The sequence below is a fragment of the Camponotus floridanus genome, unplaced genomic scaffold (genome assembly GCF_003227725.1).
Source record: "Camponotus floridanus strain SB8 unplaced genomic scaffold, Cflo_v7.5 scaffold19, whole genome shotgun sequence".
Classification (NCBI taxonomy): Eukaryota; Metazoa; Arthropoda; class Insecta; order Hymenoptera; family Formicidae; genus Camponotus; species Camponotus floridanus.
The window spans coordinates 2,504,197-2,525,802 of NW_020229314.1; the positions used below are offsets into that span (position 1 = coordinate 2,504,197).

At 36.5% G+C, this 21,606-nt stretch overlaps 1 protein-coding gene across 5 annotated transcripts in view; it reads right to left on the minus strand.

The window, feature by feature from the left end:
• Positions 1 to 1,132: 1,132 nt before the first annotated feature.
• LOC105247991 (syntaxin-1A) overlaps positions 1,133 to 21,606 on the minus strand; it is a 78,282-nt gene continuing 57,808 nt past the window's right edge. The window contains exons 4-10 of one of the 5 annotated variants that reach the window (XM_011252499.3): positions 19,578 to 19,652; positions 19,303 to 19,485; positions 18,122 to 18,195; positions 17,852 to 17,989; positions 16,014 to 16,124; positions 7,397 to 7,490; positions 1,133 to 6,340 (exon numbers count right to left, since the gene is read on the minus strand). In XM_011252499.3, the coding sequence (XP_011250801.1) occupies positions 7,410 to 7,490; positions 16,014 to 16,124; positions 17,852 to 17,989; positions 18,122 to 18,195; positions 19,303 to 19,485; positions 19,578 to 19,652 (662 nt within the window). In that variant the 3' untranslated portion in view covers positions 1,133 to 6,340; positions 7,397 to 7,409. Of the gene's footprint in view, positions 6,341 to 7,396; positions 7,491 to 9,669; positions 11,101 to 12,424; positions 12,548 to 14,972; positions 15,084 to 16,013; positions 16,125 to 17,851; positions 17,990 to 18,121; positions 18,196 to 19,302; positions 19,486 to 19,577; positions 19,653 to 21,606 lie in introns of those variants that run through there. The other 4 variants (XM_011252517.3, XM_011252507.3, XM_011252492.3 and 1 more) reach the window with 4 other exon arrangements.

Sequence of the window (21,606 nt, forward strand, 5' to 3'; positions counted from 1 at the left end):
TTATAAAAATATATTGCTGTTCAATTTTAATTTATTTTCTTATTTTATATCTTTTTAGATACCAATTTTTTCTTTCTGTTTATTGAACAATTGATATATAATCGTGTAAGAGAAAACTGATTAAACAGCACGATTCGACAAATCTTTCGGATATTTCTTGGACATTTTTGTTGTCCGGATGTCGTTGGCTGCGTTCTCTCCGACTCGTAGAGTTTATCCTGGCTATAGGGCCGGAAGGGCAGGTTCGTTCGGAGTCGACGAGACAGAGTCGTTCCATCTCGCTCGTCCTCGAGCGAACGTACGATTATACGAGAGGGGAATGTGTTTCTCAGGGGAGGAATCTCTTAAAATTATTGCCATCTTTGTACAGTGTTAATGATGATGATGATAATAATAGGTAGTAATAGTAATAGTAGTAATAGTAGTTAATCGTTAATTAGAGACAAGAACGCAAGGATGCCTGATTTTATCGACGCGTCTGCTTTGCTCCTTCTCTCGATTTTTTTTTTCATTCAGCATTTAGAGTTTCTTCTACACGGAGAAAGAAGTTATATATCCGCTCGCTCACAAAAGCGGACGCAAGACGCTGGTTATACGTTATAGGCAGAAAAAACACCGTTGACTTAGAGTTGCCTTCAGTAAGTATTCTTGTTAATACAGTATGCTTTTTTTATTATTTTTATGCTTTCTCGCTATATATGAAATACCTACGATAAAAAGTATCCATTATTTCTCGTTCGCGCGCTCTTTCTTTCTCGCTGTCTCTTTTACTCTCCTGCGCATGCTACAATTTTTAGTTCCTGTTTTTTTTAAACATATATATATATATATATATATATTTCTCGTTCGCTCTCTTTCGCACACACATTCTCTCTCTCCCTTTCGTTCCTAATATTTTTTTTTTCAGTTTCGATAAATTAAGTTTATCAATAATCTCACTTTACCGCGCGTCATCAGAACTTTGCGCGCGCGACTCTTATTTTTTTATGTTAAAACCGTTAAAGATTCTTCTCCCGCTTCGTCGTTTGACGCCGTATCAACTCTTTGTTTTTCTCGTTCTTTTCTTTTAAAACTCTCGCGAAATTACGATTTACACTTGAAATTGGAATTGACACTCATAAGGTTATTAAAGTAGCCTCTCTCGTATTTAATAATTGCACCGACATGACATCAATCAACGGACGTTCAGATCGATCCCTCTTGATCGCACGTGTCTCTCTCTTCTTTTCTTCTCCTCCACGTGTGTCTACACATCCGCAAATGGGTCGCGTGTCCGAAGATTCTTGGATCGATCTGCAATCTTTCTATTCTATTCTACGTACAAATGCAATAAAATAGCTTATTTAATGATTAAACGATGTCTTTCCAGTTTCTTCCCTCCTCTTTCTCTCTTTCTTTCTACTCGAACACCCGCGTATATATATACTCTAGCTAATCGCGACGAATAAATATAATCGAGAACACGGAAATATTGTGTGACCGGGCTTATTATGCTCGTTATGTTTCTTATAACTCGTGTATCGACACAAGCGAGCAGCTTATGCTCTCAGGACATAGAGATTCTCAAGGAAGACGAGTCAGCTTCCGCGATTAGCTACCTAATTGTGATGCTCGCAAGAAGAATGTACGCGAAACGCGGAACGTTTCGCACATTCGCGACGTTAAAACCCAACCATGTCACCAATATCACGATCCTATAATAAGACACAACTCTGTCAATGCTGCGAGGTTCGCCTGCTCCGATTATACTCTCTTGCATCTTAACTGATGATATGACGCGACGACGAAATCGCGAGCGCGAAAAGAAAGGATTCCGAATGTTAAAACGAACGAGATCAAAAAACGATTAAAGTCACTTAGACTGAAAGATTAAAGATGAGACTGAAATGGACATCGGGACGTCCGACCTTGATCTGAAAACTGGAATGATCCCGAATGACGAAGGTGGACGTCGGGATGACATCGTTCGATCGATCAATAACAACGTGGAGACGCGAACGATGTTCCTTTATATCTTTAGGCCAGATTCGTTTAAACGTACATTCGGCTGTTGTGCACCGATAAGACTACAATGTCACTCATATAGAATCTCTCTCCCTGCTTTCATCTAATAATAAGAAATTGACGACGATAGGTGTAGGTTTATTCAATTCCTACCACGAAGAGTTCGCTATAAAGCTAAAATTACGAGATCCGAGACTGCGTCGGAGGAGATGCGTCCGCGTTGCGGATTTAGCGGGATTTATATCGGGTAGTTCCGAAAGCAGAGACTTCTCGTCACGACGATCTGTTACGGAAATGACAGATTTTTGTAAAGTAAAACGATCGCGCGCAAAATATAGGATATACCCATGATAAAAACCCATGCGGATTAAATCATAGGGAAGAAGGAAAATGTTTGCATCTTTCTCGTGTAAGACTCTACGCGATACGTTAAGTTAGGCGACTCGATGAAGCGCACGAGAAAAGTACAACGCGAAAGAGATGAAATCGTAGCTTGAAACGAGAAGGACGCGCTTTCGCGTCCGCGCGATTCTTATGCATATCTTCTTCATTTTCCCCGACTTGACTGAAAGAAAATCTTCCCTTCTTTTCTTGCGAGTAACTTTCTTTCTTGGAGCTTCTCGACACGAATGAGCGCAAAGACATCCTCTCTTCAACGAAATCCATTGATTAATCAGATAATAAATATCAGAGAGAATGATGTATCTATATCGACGACCGTCGTAACTCGTGACAGAGGGATTACGCGATTAAATCTTAGCCATCTTAGTCGTATTGTGGATTATAATTAGATAGTAGATCGTAATGCTTGCTCTCTACCTAATCTAACAATTATTATGCTTTCTGTACAATGCAAGGTGTGATCTTAATATCTTCTTAATCATCGTAATTATTATTTAATATTAATTATTACAGCGACGCACAGTTTAAATCGTGCGTTGCATAAATCGTAATCGTCCACCGATTTATATTCTCCCTTCATTTTTTCTACTACTTCCTCTTCGCTTCAAACATCAACTCATAATCTTCTCTAGAATGTATGCACCTCAACGTTCGTAATAATTGTAATATACTCAACAAAACATTAACATTAACGCTGCCAACACTCCGCCCGATACATTAATCTGTCGAGGAGTAATATAATAGGCTGCCGATATAATTGTCGTTATTAATATTATTTTTTTCTCTCCTCGATCACATGACCTCTCTCTTTCTCTCTCGCTCTCTCTATCTATCTAGCTATATTTATATATATATATATTTTTTAATATGTATATATGTATACATGTCCGTGTACATACAATATCGTTCATCGCATTGAACTCATTCTTACTCATTCCGTCCAATGAGATTATATTTTTTAATTATTTTTCCATAACACACCTATATATTATATTATTGCTGCAGCTTAATGGCTCCTTTTATTTCTCATACACATACACATACACACACACGCGCGCACACATACGCACACACACGCGCGCGCACATATATACGTACAGTCGCACTTTCTTTCACTATTTGTTGCCTTCTCCACTTGTCGTACCTTCTCTTGCTTCATCCACCTTGGGGTTAATCGTTTCGAAATGATACAGTTTTCGCATGTTCGATTTCGAGAACCCTTGTATAATTTGAGGTGAATTTTGAGAAAATTGCATAGGCAGAAAAAATATTGTAAGTTGTACCATATCTCGCAATATCACGTTTTATGCACAACGTTGATCTCGCAAAACAACGAAAGATGATCTGCGCAGGCATTTAAGGATACATGGTTTTAAGATACAAAACTGCTAAAAAAAAAAATATACAAGCGATGAAAAGTAAGATTAAAAATAATTTCTATCGGTTGCAAGTACAATTTACAAAATTAAATCAATTATATATATATATACAACTGAGTGTGGCAAAATTTTTAAAACTTGCGAAATACGAGAGGAGTTATACTTGTCGAGTATTTGAGAAACAACAGACAGGATATTACTTTTTCCGAGGGTTCGTCGAGATTACAGAAGACGCGAAACAACTGTCGTTCAAGGCGCGCGAATTGCGATTGAAGATTTATTATTGATCATCGCATCCAATAGCGCTAATGACATATTGTGCAACACGAAGATCAAAGCAAATTTATCAATTCGGTGAAGATAAAAAATAAATCGACTAGAAGTGACTCTATTTATTTATATCTCGCGTATATTATTCGTAATTAAATCTACTCTTAATATTCATGACGCGCGCTTGGACAATCGTCGTCGCTTCTCTCGGTCACATTCTGAAAGAAAGAAAACCGTCTCGCGTCATGCCCCATAAAAAGACACAATCGCTTTGTCTACACCTCGCTATATCGCGATTGATATCCCGCTAATTACAGCTAAATAGAAATACTGGAAGAATTGATTGTTTCTCTCACTGAACACCTATTGGTCGAAATACCTTCACGAATGAGCCGTCATTATTACAAACGAGAGAGTATGTAAAGCATCTTTTTTTTTATCTCTATTAAAGTACCCGTTATAAAAATCACATTACTCACACGTCGATATCTTTATCATCGTAAATAAATCGAGGGTCGGTTGCACCAGCAGTATTGGTTAACTGATATCTGATTGGCGAGTAATAAGAGAAGTGGAATGTAAGAAGGGGAATGCTTAATTAATTACATTATAGGCTCTCTAGGGCCTCTAACTGTACACTATTAAATGCATTGCTGTCTTTTACACGCGTGAAAAGAGAATTTCACGGATCGTGGTTAACCAATACTAGTGCAATCTACCCTAAGCTACGGCGATTCTCGAGCGACAAATTTGACACTTCGCGATACGCTGCTTTTTTTTGTGACGGAGAAACATCACCTAGCCGATTCCTCATGACTGTCCAGATACAGAGAGGTGTAGTGTAGAGTTGTCGAAAACGTTGCTCAAAGTAAGCGTGATATGTTTAAGCCGAGGGTTAAACCGCTGGTCGAGATATTTAATAGAAATTAGCACATGTGCTAATTCCTCATGAGTAGTATCTACTGTTTTTTTTTCCTTATTGGTGAAAACAGTTTATCCACGCTAAAGCTTTTCTATCCGAGGAAAAGAGATTACAAAAATTCGTTTGAAGCTTGAGACGGTTCCCTTTGCAAAATGTGTGCCATAGGAACCAACTAGAAATTATCGCAAATATTAATATATAAGTTAGTGCTTCTAGTCTTTTAGAAACGTATTCTCGTGATTCATTAGCGCGTGGAGATTACGACCTAATATCTGGATATCACGCGTACAAATGTTTTGGTCAGCGGTTTATCTCTCGTGTATAAGCAGATATAAGAAATCGGATCAGCGAGCGAAACGCGCCTTCAGAATGTGACTCCGAAAAGTGACATTCGTTTTCAAATTTTCAGTGTGCAAATCACAGTAAAGGAAAAGGGATTTTCCTGTGATTTCATGCGTCGTACTTTCGATAAGAGAAAGACGGATAGCACGTATCATTTGCCGTCTTCGCGTTACACAAAATAACATCATTAGGTGTCGAGCCCGGGCTGGAACGAGGCGGATACGCAAAGGATGACGTACCGCCATGTTTCCGGCGATAACGCGTTTCACGATGACGTCCTCTTGACAATCGGAAATAGGGAGGAGAAAGGGGGAAGGAGAGCGTCGATCGAAAATGTCGCTTGATCGATGATGCATGCGTATCTCCAATCGACGATTCTCCTTCTAGACACAAGCGTCTTTCATGTTTCTCAGAGCCCGTTCCATTCGCGAGGCCTCCTGTTATCTCGTTTTTGCCGCGTGAGAAGAGAACCGGCAGGGAAGGGGTGAGAAGGAAAAAGACCGATGAATACGTGAACATAAAGAGAGCTTCGTTGTGACATAGCAGGAAAGGAGAACTGGGATTGACTGCTAAAGGCGAATCTATTGGAAAAACTGTTGATCGAATTAATATAAAAACAAGGAAAACTTGTTTCTTTGTTTTCTCTCTTTCTCTCTGTCTTCTCTCTTCATACTCGTTTCGACCAAACGCAACTAACGCATTATCAGAGGAAACCTTCGAGACGAGGATGACGTAAACGTAGCGACGATGACGATGACGACGACGAGGATGATGAGGACGATGACGGCGATTATCCTTCTTCTCTTTGGTTTCCTTCAAATTGGGGAACGCACGTGACAGACTGAAGGCTCTAGCGATGATGGGTTACGAGAAGCGCGCCGATGATGGCACCTTTGACAATGACGATCTCCTCTCGTCCGAATGGCGATCAGCTTCACGTATCGGAACGATATGAATGAATGCTGATATTGCCGGCGGTTCGGAATTAGGTACACGATGCTGCTGATGTCTTTGGACTTTTCTGAACAGAAAGATCGCTCGAGTGGGTACAGTGGCACGACATGAACAATGTTTGCATAAAAATTTTATCGAATTAATTCTGAGATAATAACGTGTCTCGGAATATTGTTATTGGCAATGATGGCTAAAATTTTTACACATACTTGGAATATATTGCAATAATTCAAATTTCGAAAGGAAATATATTAAGATTTTGCATATTTTTTTATATTTATTCTAAGAAATAAATAATAGTGAAAGAATAAAATTGAATAAGAAACAACATTTAAATATGACAATATTTAAATATTTAGATATGAAAGTCATTACACGAATTATTAATTTAGGATTAATGAACAAGATGTTTTAATTCTTATTGCGAAAAATATTAAACAAAAAACATGATATAAAAATCTATTAGTGTTTTAAAAATATAATTATGAAACATATAATACAAATAATTAAAATTCTTTCTTTCTCGATCAATTTTTTAACAATTATAATTTTTAATTAATAGAATATTTTTTACATATTCTTTAATTTCTTTTGCTTTATGTATTAGCATTAATTACTATTGAATTATAGCATTAATTAGTATTCATCCTACTAACTTTATTATTCAAAATTATTCTACATTATTATAAAATTATTATTAAATCAAATAAAATAATATTTACAAAGAAATTATCGTTCGACATATTTTTGATGGAATGCTTCAAGATTCAATAGCAAATGTGTATCAAGAGAGTGTTTTCGTTCTTAATGGTATCTTATTGTGCAAACTGTGCGAAAAAAATATCGTTCACCTTTATCATGTTTACCTTTACATTATCCAGCATTATTGGAACCTAGCTACAGTAAAATATATCTAATTCTTCAATCTAATATCGTCTCTTATTCTCATGAGAAACACATACGTTATTATTTCGACACGTAGCAGTGAACCAATCAAATTATAATCATAGCTACGTTGTCGAATCGCGACGTCAATAAAGAGCGATAGTTGCTCTTATCGTCGAACATTTCTGATACGAGATAAAATGTCAAATGTCGCACGATGTTATGCGTTAGGACGTACCTAATTTTGGCGTTCACAGTCCGAAGTATCCGCCGATGGTGGTAGCGACGACAACGCCCAACACGGCGAGACAAATCATGATCATGATCTTCTTCTGCACTCGGCGTTAACAGGTAAAAGTTTAATATAATCGATTACAAGGGTTTCTCTCTCGACGCTTTCCCTTAAATCTATCTATGCATATCATTCTCTCTCACTCTCGCTCTTTCTTTCTCTCGCTATCTCTTTTTCAAACTCAATACCTCGCTCGTGTGCTCGATACCTCTGTCCATTACTATTATTATTATGCTACACATTACAATTGTTCGCTTATCGATCTATCGTAGAACACCTGAAAGAAATTGCATCTTGCTCGTGACCGGCGTGGATGACGCATGTTGCGATAGCCTGTAAAAAATTATGAGCGTGTGATTTATGCGACAGAAATTGCGTCTGAATAGCGAGAAACTGTCTTCCACCATCAATTTTAAATTTGAATTACATCAACAGTCGCAATCATGTAATATAATTCTGATTAAACAAATAATTGTCATATTCGTAACCTTCATAATTTTATCTTTAGAATGCAGGACGATATATCTTATTATCTACAGATTCTTTAATTCTTAAATAAATTCTTCTTTAATAATCTCCAAGAGATTTTACGAATTTTTTTACGAATTAAATTGAAAAATTTTAATGAATATTATTTTTTATTAAACTACAAACGGACTCTGAAAGAAATATTAATTTATTGTGAAAAAAACAACGCACAAATTGAATCTTCGTTAGGGAAAAATTGCCCCAATTTTTATTTCCAACATAGTTGAAAAATTCAGAGATGATGAAGAAGCATGGAAAGAAATAAAATCAATTAATGTTAGATATACTAGATGTTAGCGCAATCGTTTTCAGAAGAAAATCCAAGTATTTCGTGACATATAATTAATCTCGTGCATCTTTTATATTTGTAATGGAAAACGAAATAAAAGATGAATGTTGAAAATGATTAAAGAGATTCGCATGAATTGGAAAAAAAGATACAGACCTTTGTTAACTCTCGCCATTAGCGCATCCGCTTCCCTCGGAGCTGCCTTCTCCTCCTCAGTGCAATTTCAGCGGTGCATTCTCAATTAGGTTCACATTCCTATCCTCTCTCTCTTTTTCCGCAGCGGGCGTAGTATTCCGTCAAATCGATTTACGTTTGGTGAATCTACCGTGAATCGAATCTTGCGAACGATCGAACGCTCGTCTGTCGTTCTTGTTCTCCGCTTGTACAGAATCGCGAAAATCCTATCACCATCTCTTCCATTATCCTCGCGACTCTATCATCATTTCGTAAGCCGAGCTCGCAAATTCGAACGATCAGCGCTAATCATTGTTGCACGCTTTGTTCCACTCGCGCATTTTTCATTATTTACAGAAGACAATTATTATTTCTCCATTTTTTCCCTTCTTTACGAGGCGGCAAGTATAGCGAAGACGACAGAGAAAAAAAAGGCGGCTGGTCGCGAACGATATCGCCGTCTCCTATCTAAGATTTTTTACTCCTCCTTTTTTTACGCTGAATACACCCGAAGGGAGAAGAAAATTCCTACTACGCTATCGGCATTAACGATTAATATTGTTACTCTTTCTTTCTTCCTCATTATTATTATTCTTATTATTACTATTATTATCTGATCTATACAAATTGCAATTATTTATATGTACAATGCGCGCGCCGCATCTGTGTTGTGCGGTCTGCATTGCGACGACGGTGATTACTCGAGTTCGGGCGATCGATATTTGTTCATCGGAGCGTGTGTACCACGTGAGATATACGTCGTCGTCGTCGTCGTCGTCGTCGCGCGGATTAGCGTTTCGATAGAGAGAACGGAACTCCCCCTCTTTCTCTCTCTCTCTCTCTCTTTCTTTTGTCAGAGAGGACTAGAGTACTCGGCACGAGGGATGGTGACGACCGTCTCTGTCGCATTTCGCGCAGAAACGATCTATCAATTTCTGTGGGACGACAAATCCGGAAGCGAGCTCTGTTACGTCGCCGATTCAGTGAGATGGAATCAAGGCGGTGATAACAAATAGCGATTTTCATCAAGAGCAAGGATTGATAACGCGAAATCGAGATGACGATCGAGACGCGCGCAAGCTTTAAGCTGTATTCTTTCAGTCAAATGATGTCAATGTCGAGTGATTTCGACGTTAAATCTAAAATTTAGAAAGGAATTTAATAGACAAATTTAATAGACAAATGATACATTATTGTTTTTAACTCTCCTTTTATTGTAATAAATTTTTTAATGGTAATATTATAATCATATGTAGATAGCAATCTTCTTGAAAATTCACACGATTGTCGTCATAATTTTTTATTTTAAAGAAAAATTGAAAAATAGAATTTTAGATAAAATTAATCACGCAAACATATAAACATATAAAAGTCGAATTACATCTTGAGTATATTGCTGATAATTTTCTCACCAACGATAATGGTCGAGATCAATTCTCAATATTTTATAATTGTAAAAAGGAAGATGAAGTAATTTGCTATCGCCGCATTTCGAGTAATTGAGAATCTTTCCGTTAAATCGGCGGCGAACTTTGCCCAAAGGCCTACTTTTGGAAAAGGACGCGCGTCCCCGATTTCATATATCGTGCATGATTCCCGATCGCGCGGCTGTTGTCTTTATTGTGCACTCGTGTCAGAACTTTACCTAAGAACGATGAAGTGGCAAAAATAATATGGAAAAAAATAACAAAAGGCAGTGCGATAGAGGTGCGCTCTGAATACAAAGGAAAGTTATCGACGATAGCATTATCGATCAAATCACCCAGGAAAGAAAACACCGATCCCCTCGACAATCTCCTTGTCTCTCTCTCGGTGTTTTTTTTACTCCGTGTTTCTAAGACTTAACGCAAGTTACGTTGCGCGATAATATTTTAAAAAGAGAGTGCCTAATGTACCTTTCCCTTGCGAGCATTTCGAAAATGTTAGAAACTATCGCTTTTTACCTTTGCATCGGTTAGTTTTCGGCAAAGAAAAAATATACTGCCCTCTTTAAAAAAAAAATTTGTGCGATATATTATATCGTGTACTTTCCGATGTATCGAGGCGATTTTCGAATTTGTAGAAATTTAGTTCCTCCTCATCGTTCCTGGCTTCTATTAATGTTACGATATCTGTGAAACGTTTTCCGGAAATTTGCGACATCCGTAAAATGGATTCTAATTACTCGTCTTACTCGGTATATGATCGATAATCTGTTTAGCATCGACATGCGTGATCGTAATCGACGATATATTACAAGTGACAATAAATAAACATACAAACGCACGAATTTTATTATTTTAGAATCGATAATAAATAAACGTAACGAGATGTATGTCTCGCGAAATCCATCGAAACCCGCGAAATGTATCGTTATTTATCCACGAAAAGCGGGTTCGATGCTATTTCCGTTATTACGATCCTGTCTCGTCGTTCCCTTTAAGAGAGGAAGGGACCAGGCAAGAGCGAGAGACGATAAATATTCCCGTCTCGAATGTATCTGTCCGAAATATTTGTTCTTTATCTTTCTTTTCTTTCTACTTAAACTTAATCTGCGAATGTGTTAATTTCTGTTTTCTCGTCATTGTCTCGTGCACTTAAATTAACTTAAACTAGCTGCCAAAATGATAACCAGAATGATGACCGCTATCGTCACGCAGATCAATATCAGGAACAATTTCTGCAAAATAAAATAATTCCATGATCGTTTGGAAAAAAAAACAAAAAGAAACGAAATGGTTCTGCTTGATGGTTCTGATTGAATTGAAATTGCGACAGTTTCGAATGAAGATGGAGAATAATAGTTCCGACACTTCGAGCGTATATAATTAGAGAAACTTAATTAAAGTGTCTACAAACATATTTACTATTACGCTTGAATTATGCTAAACCAATCCTTTTCAAATTAAATGAAGGACTAAATGTATCAACATTTTCGTCGAACAACATCTGCTTCAGATTATTCCTAGAATCTATAAATAAAATCAAACGTAGTGAGTCTGAAAGACCGTCATAATTGTGATAATTATAATATTATATAACATAATTGAAATAATATATCACGTATGAAAGAAAAATATGAAAGATATTAAATTACAGCGAAATGATGTCATACATCTCAAAGTGTCGAATCAAAAAGCAGTCCTTTATTAAAAATGATAAATGCGTGTCGGATCGACATAAAATGACAAATGATTTCGGACGATATATGACTGGCCTCGAATTTCCTCCAGGAACCGGGGTGTTTCCGTCTTACTTAATTTTCTGAGATTAATCGCAAACACGGGTTATCGATAGCAAGTAAATTCGACAAGGCGAGAATCGAAAGCGCGATTATCGGCGAGAATCGAGATGGTGCGATCGACGAGATATTTCAAGACACCCCTAAAATGGCTGGAGGAAATGTCGAGCGGTGTAATGAAGTGTACTTACTGTTAACGGAACGAGCGGATGCGATAAATGCGAGTTAATACGTTAATTAGTCGTTCGTTACGGAGATTAGTCGGAGGATCATCAGCGTAAGATTTACGGAGAGACGCGCGTGTATATGTATATATATATGTGTGTGTGTGTGTGTGTGTGTGTGTGTGTGTGTGTGTGTTATTAGGATCGGCGCCCGGGACACCCGTTTCATTACATTTGTATGCGTCACTTCTCTTTTTATATTTTTCTCAACTTGAATACACGTGCGACTTTAACGTTCAGAGCTCTCACACAGGCGACCGCCACCAGTAATTATTCCACATCTCCACCTGATCACACTGCACATTCAATCCCATGCGTTTCTCCCGGGCTGATTGCGACTAAGTTTCTGCATTTCATTATTGTTACATATCGTTATTATTATTATTATTATTATTATTATTATGTCATTATACTATTATTAATATTATTATTATTATTATTATGACATATTTGCTACCGCGTTGAACTCTTTTCCCCTTTCTTTCTCTACCTTCTTCCTCGAAATTTTTAAACGCCCTGCGTTCGCCCCCCTCCCCCCCGTCCCTTACTTCTCCCTAAAAACACCCCCCCTTGGCCGTTTAGGTTCTCGGAAGGCACCCTACTATTATGGCGACTAGTATGACCGCCGCTATTAGGACGCAGATTATGATGAAGATCATTTTCTGTGGACAGAAAAGCAGAGAGGGCTACGTGTAAGGTACGCGTATGCGCGCTTCGTTTCAACGAAGAATCGAAGGAATAAAAGAGAGAGAGAAAAAAAGAGTGTATTGCGAAGTAATGTTGTGCGACGTGCTTCGTGAGAAAATTGTCAGAGAAGGTGACAAAGGTACACGTATTTACGAGAAAAATCTTACGGGAAAAGTAAAAAAAAAGAGAAAAAGAGAACGAGAAACACTATTTTCAACGATAAAAAGTAGCATAAGAGAAGAAACTATACGCGAGTGCGGTGAATCGGAAATGAAAAACCTCAAAGCTCGCGGGAAAAAAAGGAAGCGTAGGTGAGAAACAAATATTAACATATTTTCTCATGCTGACTTCTCGTACTGCCGCGTTATAAGTGATGCATTTTTAATCGACGAATCGCGTTCAAAAAGGAAGAAAGCAAACATTCTATCTCAACTTTTCTCGATATGCCCGCAATTTTTTTCGTGAAATATAGCAAACGTGCTCATACCTTCCGTTGATTATTCGACAAATATTAACTTGTAAATAAAAGATTAAAATGTTGAACGAAAAAAAATTGCAATTACAAAGAATAAATAAAGAATAAGAGATCAGAGACAAATGGCACTCGATAATAATTTAATCAAGATATAAAATCAAAAATTTTTGCGCGAGCAAATTCGATGAGAAAAAAATTCGCAAAAATTTGATTAATACTTAAAGACAAAATGAAACGAATTTGATCAGAATCTGTATAAAATATCAAATATCTATGCAATCATTTTCTCAGAAATATTCAAAAAGAGGCAAAATATTCTTCAATATTTATAAATAAAAAGGAAAATTATAGAAAGGAAATTTATAGAATTAAAATAAATAAATAAATTTGAATGAATTTTTTTACATCGAATTACTCGCGAGATGCAGAAAACAGAGTCGCGTTAAAAACAATCGTTACTTCTGCAAGTATTATGAACGACCACTTTTTTGGGGAGAGGAGGTGAATTGCTGTTAAACACAATCAAGCACATTCCTCATACCTCTAATAATGCGGGTGCGTTCACAAACTGATTAATCACAAACACCAAACCGCTTTGTTCTAAAAAAGTTCCACAAAAACTCGTTGGTCCGCTACCTTTGTACTTCATTACATCGTATTCTGTGCAATCTAAGAAACACAGCGCATTCTTCTAACGCTGCACTATGAGTCTACACTACTTTCGACATCGACTACGCCTCATCTCTTTTACCACAATCCCACGATGGACATCGATCGCGAGATACATCGTTTATGCTTGTATCACACGCGACTAGACAATAACATGATTAGCACCAGTGCGATTGTACATTGTACTAGATTACACAAGATTACAGGTCAATCACAAGAAACAAGGATCGGATCCCACTCGATTCGAGGTGCCTGATCGCAGGTAGTACCAGAGACGAAGGGAGGAGCAAGAAGGAATTTTAGCAATTCGATTTATCTTAAGGCGAGCATTCAAAATTTAATATATTCCGAGCAAATTACGTTAATAATTTTAAAAATTATTTAAAATTTGCTATCCAATTGTTCTTTGCAAATTACAATTTAAGATTAAAAAAAAAAAAAACTTTTTTAGAAACTTTCGTTCCTTAGATGTGCAAACATCTATATTTTCTTGAACATGGACATTCCAGGAGATCTAGTGAGCTTTTCTATTTTTAACACTTATTCTTCGGGAAAGTGAGTTCCAATTGAAACGTATCCAAGCGAAAATGTTAGCTCGGAAGAGAGGCACAATGGCGAGAGAGAGGTCAAAAGTCTACGCGAAGACCACGCAGTGCGGAGAAAACGATAACAATGCGAGAGGAAGAATGTCACCCCCGAGATAATGTTTGAAAGTTTGCTGTCGCGCTTGATAAAACTTGAAATGAATTTCTCTTTCTCTTTCTCTCTCTCTCTCTCTTTCTCTTTCTCTCCGTTAAATAGGCACTTATTCCTTCTTGCTCCTGCCTGGCTTTAGTCATTCGGCGATGTCGTTTTTTTGATGAACGCCGCCATCAGAGAAGCGGTTCCTTATCGCGAGAACCGTACTTTAGAGACGTAAAATCCTCCGAATCAACTCGCGCAGGAAGAAACTCATTCTTCTCGGGGGAATGGATTCTGAAGAAATTGTCTCGATGCAACGTCAAATTCGCGATGCTAGCGAATAGAAAAAAATTTAATTTCTAAGTCAATAAATTTCTCTCTGAACGCGAATTAGCAGCGTTCATGTCGGCCGAGTCGATCCGAAATTCGTGAAAATCTGCTCTCTCTCTCTCTCTTTACATGTCTTCGTTTCTCGCGATCATCCGATTAAGCGCTATCACGAAGAGCAGATTTTCGTCCCGAGTTTCGGCACGAGCTCGGCCGCCTGTGTGTCTGATGTGTCTGATGTTCTTTACCTTACGAGCTTTTCTTTGATACTTTTCGGCATTGCTCAGGTTGGTCTCAGCCTTGCTCACGTAGTTGCCGGTCTGATTCACGCAGTACTCAATGCAGTCCACCATTTCGCCCTACCGTACCGACACGGGAAACGGGAAAAGGGGATTGGGGAACGAAGATTGAAAGGGATGATCTCGAGGTGGGACCAGATCACCCGGGGGAACAACAACCTCGGGAACGGATGCACCCAGGGTTACACATTTATGTACATATAATGGGCAAGTAGAGAGATAAGAAGCAGCGTCCCCCGCGGCAAGAGAATACCGGACCCCCGGCGTCGTGTTTTCACATTGATACACAATCATAAACGATTCGGATTAGTATCAACAGCATAGAGATTAATACGCAAGGTTAGTAGTATAAGTAGTATAAGTAGTAGTAGTAAACAGAACAGTTGATGGACAGAGGCACACAATTAGCACACCCATGTTTCGGCAGAGGACAGAGAGCGAATATATGTATAAATAGAGAGAGAACGCACATATAAACAGTACGTGTATAACAGTATATAATATATAGTGTATACAGTGTACGTATATAATATAATATATGTAAAGATATATACATTTATATATATATATATATATATATATATCATTGTTTGTTGACCGCGAAATACGAATACCAATGACATACAAATAAACAGAAAGAGCCCACAAAGCATCGTCGTAAAAATTAATTATTTACGCGTCGTAAAAAAGGAGGGGAAAGGCGAATGTAGTTGCGAGAAGGGATGTACACCGATTAATACCAGATTGTAGCAAGATACGTATCAACAGAAGCGTAATTAATTAAATGTAGCAAATAAATAGAGCGGGCTTGGGGTAAAGAAAGGGCGGCGATGGGGACATGATGAGAGATCAAAATGGAATTTAAGGGACGACGGATCGAGCGGGGAGGGTACGAGAAGAGGGGGGGGGGAAGAAAAAAAAAAGAGTGACCAATTAGACGCGAACGAAATGCCAAAAGGTTTCGGCGCGTGATATCTGGGGAGGACTCACCCGTCGGGCTTTGCTTTGATACTTGAGTGCTTTTTTGGTGTCCTGCGTGGCCGTCTGCACGTAGTCCACCGCATGTTCCACGTGGTACTCTATGCGATCTATCATCTCGCCCTAATTGTTGATAGGAGGCGCGGCGCGAATCCACACAGCGTAACAGAAAGAGCATAAGAGAGAGAGACTGTTAGTTTTCAGGAGTAAAAGGCAAGGCCAGTGATTAAACTGTTCGCTGCTTTTTTTTATTGTCATGCATCAGCTCTCACACCGGCATCGATAAATAAACGAGGCAAGCAATTACCTTCGGAGTCGAAACTATCAACAACGTTGATACCAAGTGTACACATTTAAAAAAAATTACAATATCTTCTGCGATCATTATAAATTTCATAAGTAATAATAATCGAAAATTCGATCATAATTCGATGATTTTAATTGATGATTTTAATTTAAATAATAAACAGCAAGTTTAATTGATAATTGTAAATTATAGAGTTAAATATTACGATAATTGCTATGCCTCATTGTATGAAAAAAGATCGTTGGACTCAGATACCATAATGTAATGAGATTAATAAAATATTATTATTGTTAATATTATTATTAAAACTATTATCATCGTGCAAAGGAAAGAAAGCGATGGACTAAAATCTCAAGTTTCTCGTGAAGAAATAAAAATACTTAAAAACAGTTTTCATAATGGAGAAAAAAATACATGTCTATCAATTAATATTGTAATAATTATAAATAGATATAAATATATATAATTATATTTTTCAAGAACGGAGTTTTTGAGATTTTAGTATTAGATTAGAGTACGTTAGAAAAATCTCCCTTTGATTAAGATAGTAAACCCGCCAAATTATGCGGTTCACCAAGAAATTATGCTGAAGAAAAGAGAAATGTTACACTGCGTCGCGCTACGCTCCTAATTGCTTATCGATCATCACTGCATAAAAATAATCGCGGGCAATTTGATACGAAAAAATAATTTAATCGAAAGAGAGAGACGTACTCTCTAAATTATCATGTCCATGTTAAACTAGCAACGTGAATAATTTAAACGTGACCGATTACATCAGCCAATCGCAAGGAACGATGCCGCTCAAGCATCTCGCAATAAAGCATCTCAAATCGATACTTTGGGTACAGGAATAAATTAAAATGTGTATTTGACAGAGCAATCGGAATAAACTTTTTCAGTCATTTTCTACTTTTATGATTTAAAATTAAATTTGAAAGCGTACTTTTTTCTCTAAATTGTAGATTAAAGTATAAATGAAGTTACATTTATTAAGCTTGAAATTAATGAAAACTGCAAATAAAATGTAACACCATTAAAAATTATATTTGCAAGCAGTATTTTGAGCAGATTTATTTTATTATAAGAAATAAACGTGAAATGTTATTGATTTAATTCACTTGTTTAAAAATTTCAGAAAATTAAATATTTCATTATTAATTTCCTTTTCAAATACACACATTAATTAATTCGATCTACGATTAGCTACAAACATTATAGTTATCAATTTATTTGTGAACTACCAGAAACATTATATTCATATTTGTTATATATATAACCCGTTTGTAGCCTAATGCGAATTAATCCGATTCTACCATTGATGCGCGTTTAATTACCGTTATAATATTCTCGTAATATATTGAAAATAAATAATAGAAATACTGTTATGTAAATTTTTATATCAAGCTAATAAAATGAACGCTATAAAACACGCTAAAAGAATAGAACTCTTGTAATCCGGAAAAGGGAGGCTGATGTAATTATTGTTTATTTAAATGGGCAAACGGCCGGAACAAATTTGCATAAAGCTGTTCGACCTTACCTGACTCTCCACCAACATAGCCATGTCCATGAACATGTCGTGTAACTCCCTGATGGAGTTTTCGAGTTTAATGATGTCAGCGTGACGCGCCTCGATGTCCGCAAGAGTCTGTTTTGCTTGTTGCGTTTCCATGATGATCTGCGACAAGCGATAAGATTAATCGGACGGGCAGGGGATAGGGAGAAGGCGATGGACAGTTATTAAGCTACTTGGAGCTCCTCGACAGAAGTTACAAGTGCACGCGAGAGAAAGATCGTTTTAAGAATGTACCCCTTGCGTGAAGACGGCTGGATTTCCTTGCTCCAACATCTCCTCGAGCTCCTCGTTGGTGGTCGTTCTCCCCGCTGGAAACAGAAAGATTTCTTCGTTTCTTCGCAAACAGACGCAATCAATCGCTAATGCAGATGCAATCAATTTGCTATCGAGCTACATGCCGCGCGCGACATTATCATTTATTCATCGAGTAAAGTACGTACGATTGCTCCGATCGTAAATATCGACACTATTGTAGAAACATTGATCTATCTCCACGTCGCAATTGTTATTATTTGCAATGTAAACCCATTATCACGATTATGGTGCTTACATTATAACGTTACAAAGCAAAGGAAATCATAAATATAAATCATAAATATGATAAAGTAGTAAATCTCTATACTACACAGAAAATAAATAAGTGTCAAATCAAAACTTATATACTTAAACTAACGCGTTCATTGTTTCGTATATACGCAACAATTTATAATCTTCTTAGAAGAATTTAATAATTTTAAATTTCAATAATATTATAGTCTTATTTTAATATTGTAAATGTCATCTCAATATATAATTATTTAATTCTTTTTGAAGAAAATTATAATCTCTGATTTAAAAATGTTCTTTTCTATCTAACATTGTTTCTTTTCCATTCAAGAAAATTAAATCTTAAATCATAAGACTATATTTTTCTCGATTGAACTATATAAAATGGCTTCATTCAAGTAAGCAATTATTCAATCAATTATATTTTTCTTTAATTAACGCAATATAATCTCATTTCAAGATTTCCATGTTAAAACTAAATATACTTTCAAAACAAGAATGTCCTTTTTTTCTGTGCACGAGTATTTGCAACATAATATTATCATAAAAGTAAGCAACAATTTAGCAAGATTATATAAAAGAAAATTTTTCAATCATAGATACTGAGAGACGTTTCAGATATTTTTTTCAATCTCATCGTCATGATTATTAAAATTCACGAGCAACAAAACAATTGGCAGTAATGCATTGTTTCAATTCTTCTCAAATAGAAAGGAATACGAACATTAGGTTGATGAGCATGTATTTCGAGAGGATGGGATAGATTCGGATGTGACGATATATTGGAAAGGGCTGTTCTGCTCGAACAAGCATTCTGAATGCGGCCAATCGTGATATATATATACACACACACACAGACATATACTCACTGATCTCGAGCTGTCGTTGTATTCTCCCCTTACACCGTTCCCTGTAATCGGTCTGTGTCCGATTGTACTCCGTCATCACCTCGACGAACTTCCTGGACAACGTCGAGTGTTGGGTCTTGCGTATCCTCAGATCCGCCGACGATTTGTTCGTGTGCTCTTCCTGCTCGATGTTCTGCTCTATCACTAAACGCAGAAAACAACGTTCGATTGTCGCAATAGACACGTAATAGATACGTTCGATTTAAAGCGTCATATCATACGAATTGATAACTTACCCTTTAATTTAGCTCTCACTTTGTTAGCAGTTTTCTTGATGTCGGACATTAGGTCCTCGAGCTCCAGTTTCACCTCTGAAATCGAGAAAAGTTATTGAAAAGTTATTTACGTGTCACAGATCTCGGAGAGTTCGGAGACACAGTTATTTCTTCATGTGCAAGAAGAGATAAAAAAAAGTTTTATTTAGAATATCGCCAACTATAAATCATACACAAATATCATTTCAAAAAGTTATAAATATCGATATGTAAAATGTCACGTTGCGCGTATCTTTTTTTACGCAATAAATCAATTTCAAAATAGCCTTTCCTGACAAAGTAAAATATAACTTTATAAATACGCATATAAATATATGCGTACAATTTGAGATACAAAATAAGTGTATAAAAATATTAATAATTAAATAAAATATTAATAAAAATATTAAAAATAAATTTACTATTCTTGATCATTGGAAACTAACGCTCACGTACGTGATCAATAACATGCTCCATTATCTCTTACAAAATCCACAAGTTCGCGAAATCACGTTCGCGACATTGTTCCAGTCGATGCTTCAATTCTGCAGCAAGAAGAGCGTACATTCGCGAAGATATACGAGCACATTGTGCAGCATTATATTGATCGCGGAATAGTTCGTGCATAGCTTCCGTATTCACTACTACGCGAGCAAACTTCCGAATTTGTGGAAAGCGATGTCGGTCGCCTCTATCTGCTCTTCGCAGCAAATTTACGATCTTTCTTCTTGTACGATTCTTATTTCGTCCTTCGTACATTCGTGCTTTTTCCCTTTATCCCGTTTTTTTCTACATAATTTTTTCGCTGTAATGTCCGTAGTTACGCTCCAAGTTACTTTGACCGGCGCTATAAGTGTCGTTGTATAATAATTTACAACTCATCTCGCGCTTGATTAGATTTCACATTCGAGATTAGCGATTTACGGTAAGAGGAACGATAAAATGTCGCTATAATCGTAAAGTATTTGTAATAGACCGTATAAATGATGTCGTGAAAGTTTTAATTATCGACATGAATGAATGTGTTTACTATATACGATAATTAATAACTTTTTGTACATTATTATACGAAGGAAAATCATTAAATATATTACAAATGGTTGGATGGTATCAACAATCAGTGCCACAATTAGAAATTGATTTATTTCATTTATGTAGCTGTCTCCATTTGTGATTTAATTAATGACTGTCTTTCGAGTACACGTATAAAACAAAATTTGTAACTATTTATAATATATTAACGATTTATCGAAATTTTTAAGTTTAAAAAAAATGATGTTGCGTATTTTCAAAAAAATAGTTTCCAAAGAAAAAAATTGTAATGATGTAAAATATCAATTTTATATAAATATGTATCTAAAATGTATGTATTATAAATATAATTAGAAATAAAATAAATAAATGGAAATATATTTGTTATTATTAATCATTAAAAATTTATTATATTTTATTATCCATGTCAATGAAATATATATTATTCTTTTAATATTTGATTCACTGATTTTTTCAGATATACAAGTCACCTCGCTTGTAGCAATAAATTAGTCAGTTGATTCCGATACGGATCCCCCGATATCTAATTACGGATAAGCGTGGAAGAGAGGTCACGATCTCATAATATCAAGTTCCAATATTCTGCGAAGACATCCCACGCATATACACACTCGTTAAATGTGTCCCACGCGATTCATACCATCTACCTACATCCCACGTGAACCTAAGCCGCTGTTTCCGATAGACGATCCCTCCTCCCTCTCTCAACAGAGAGATATTGTGATCAGATTTTCATATTTTCCATGTACGAGATGTATATTACGCCTCTAGAAGAAAATATACCGAAGAAGAAGAGAGAAAGAAGATGACAGAGAATTTGTTCTCTCGTTTTTTTGAACAATTTCTTCGTGTCGAACTTATGTCATCGAAATTGTTTCGGCGCGAGTGATTAGATTTCAATTGATTCTATACCTCAACGGTATGGAATCAATTAAAATCTTTTTCGGTGAAAACGAAT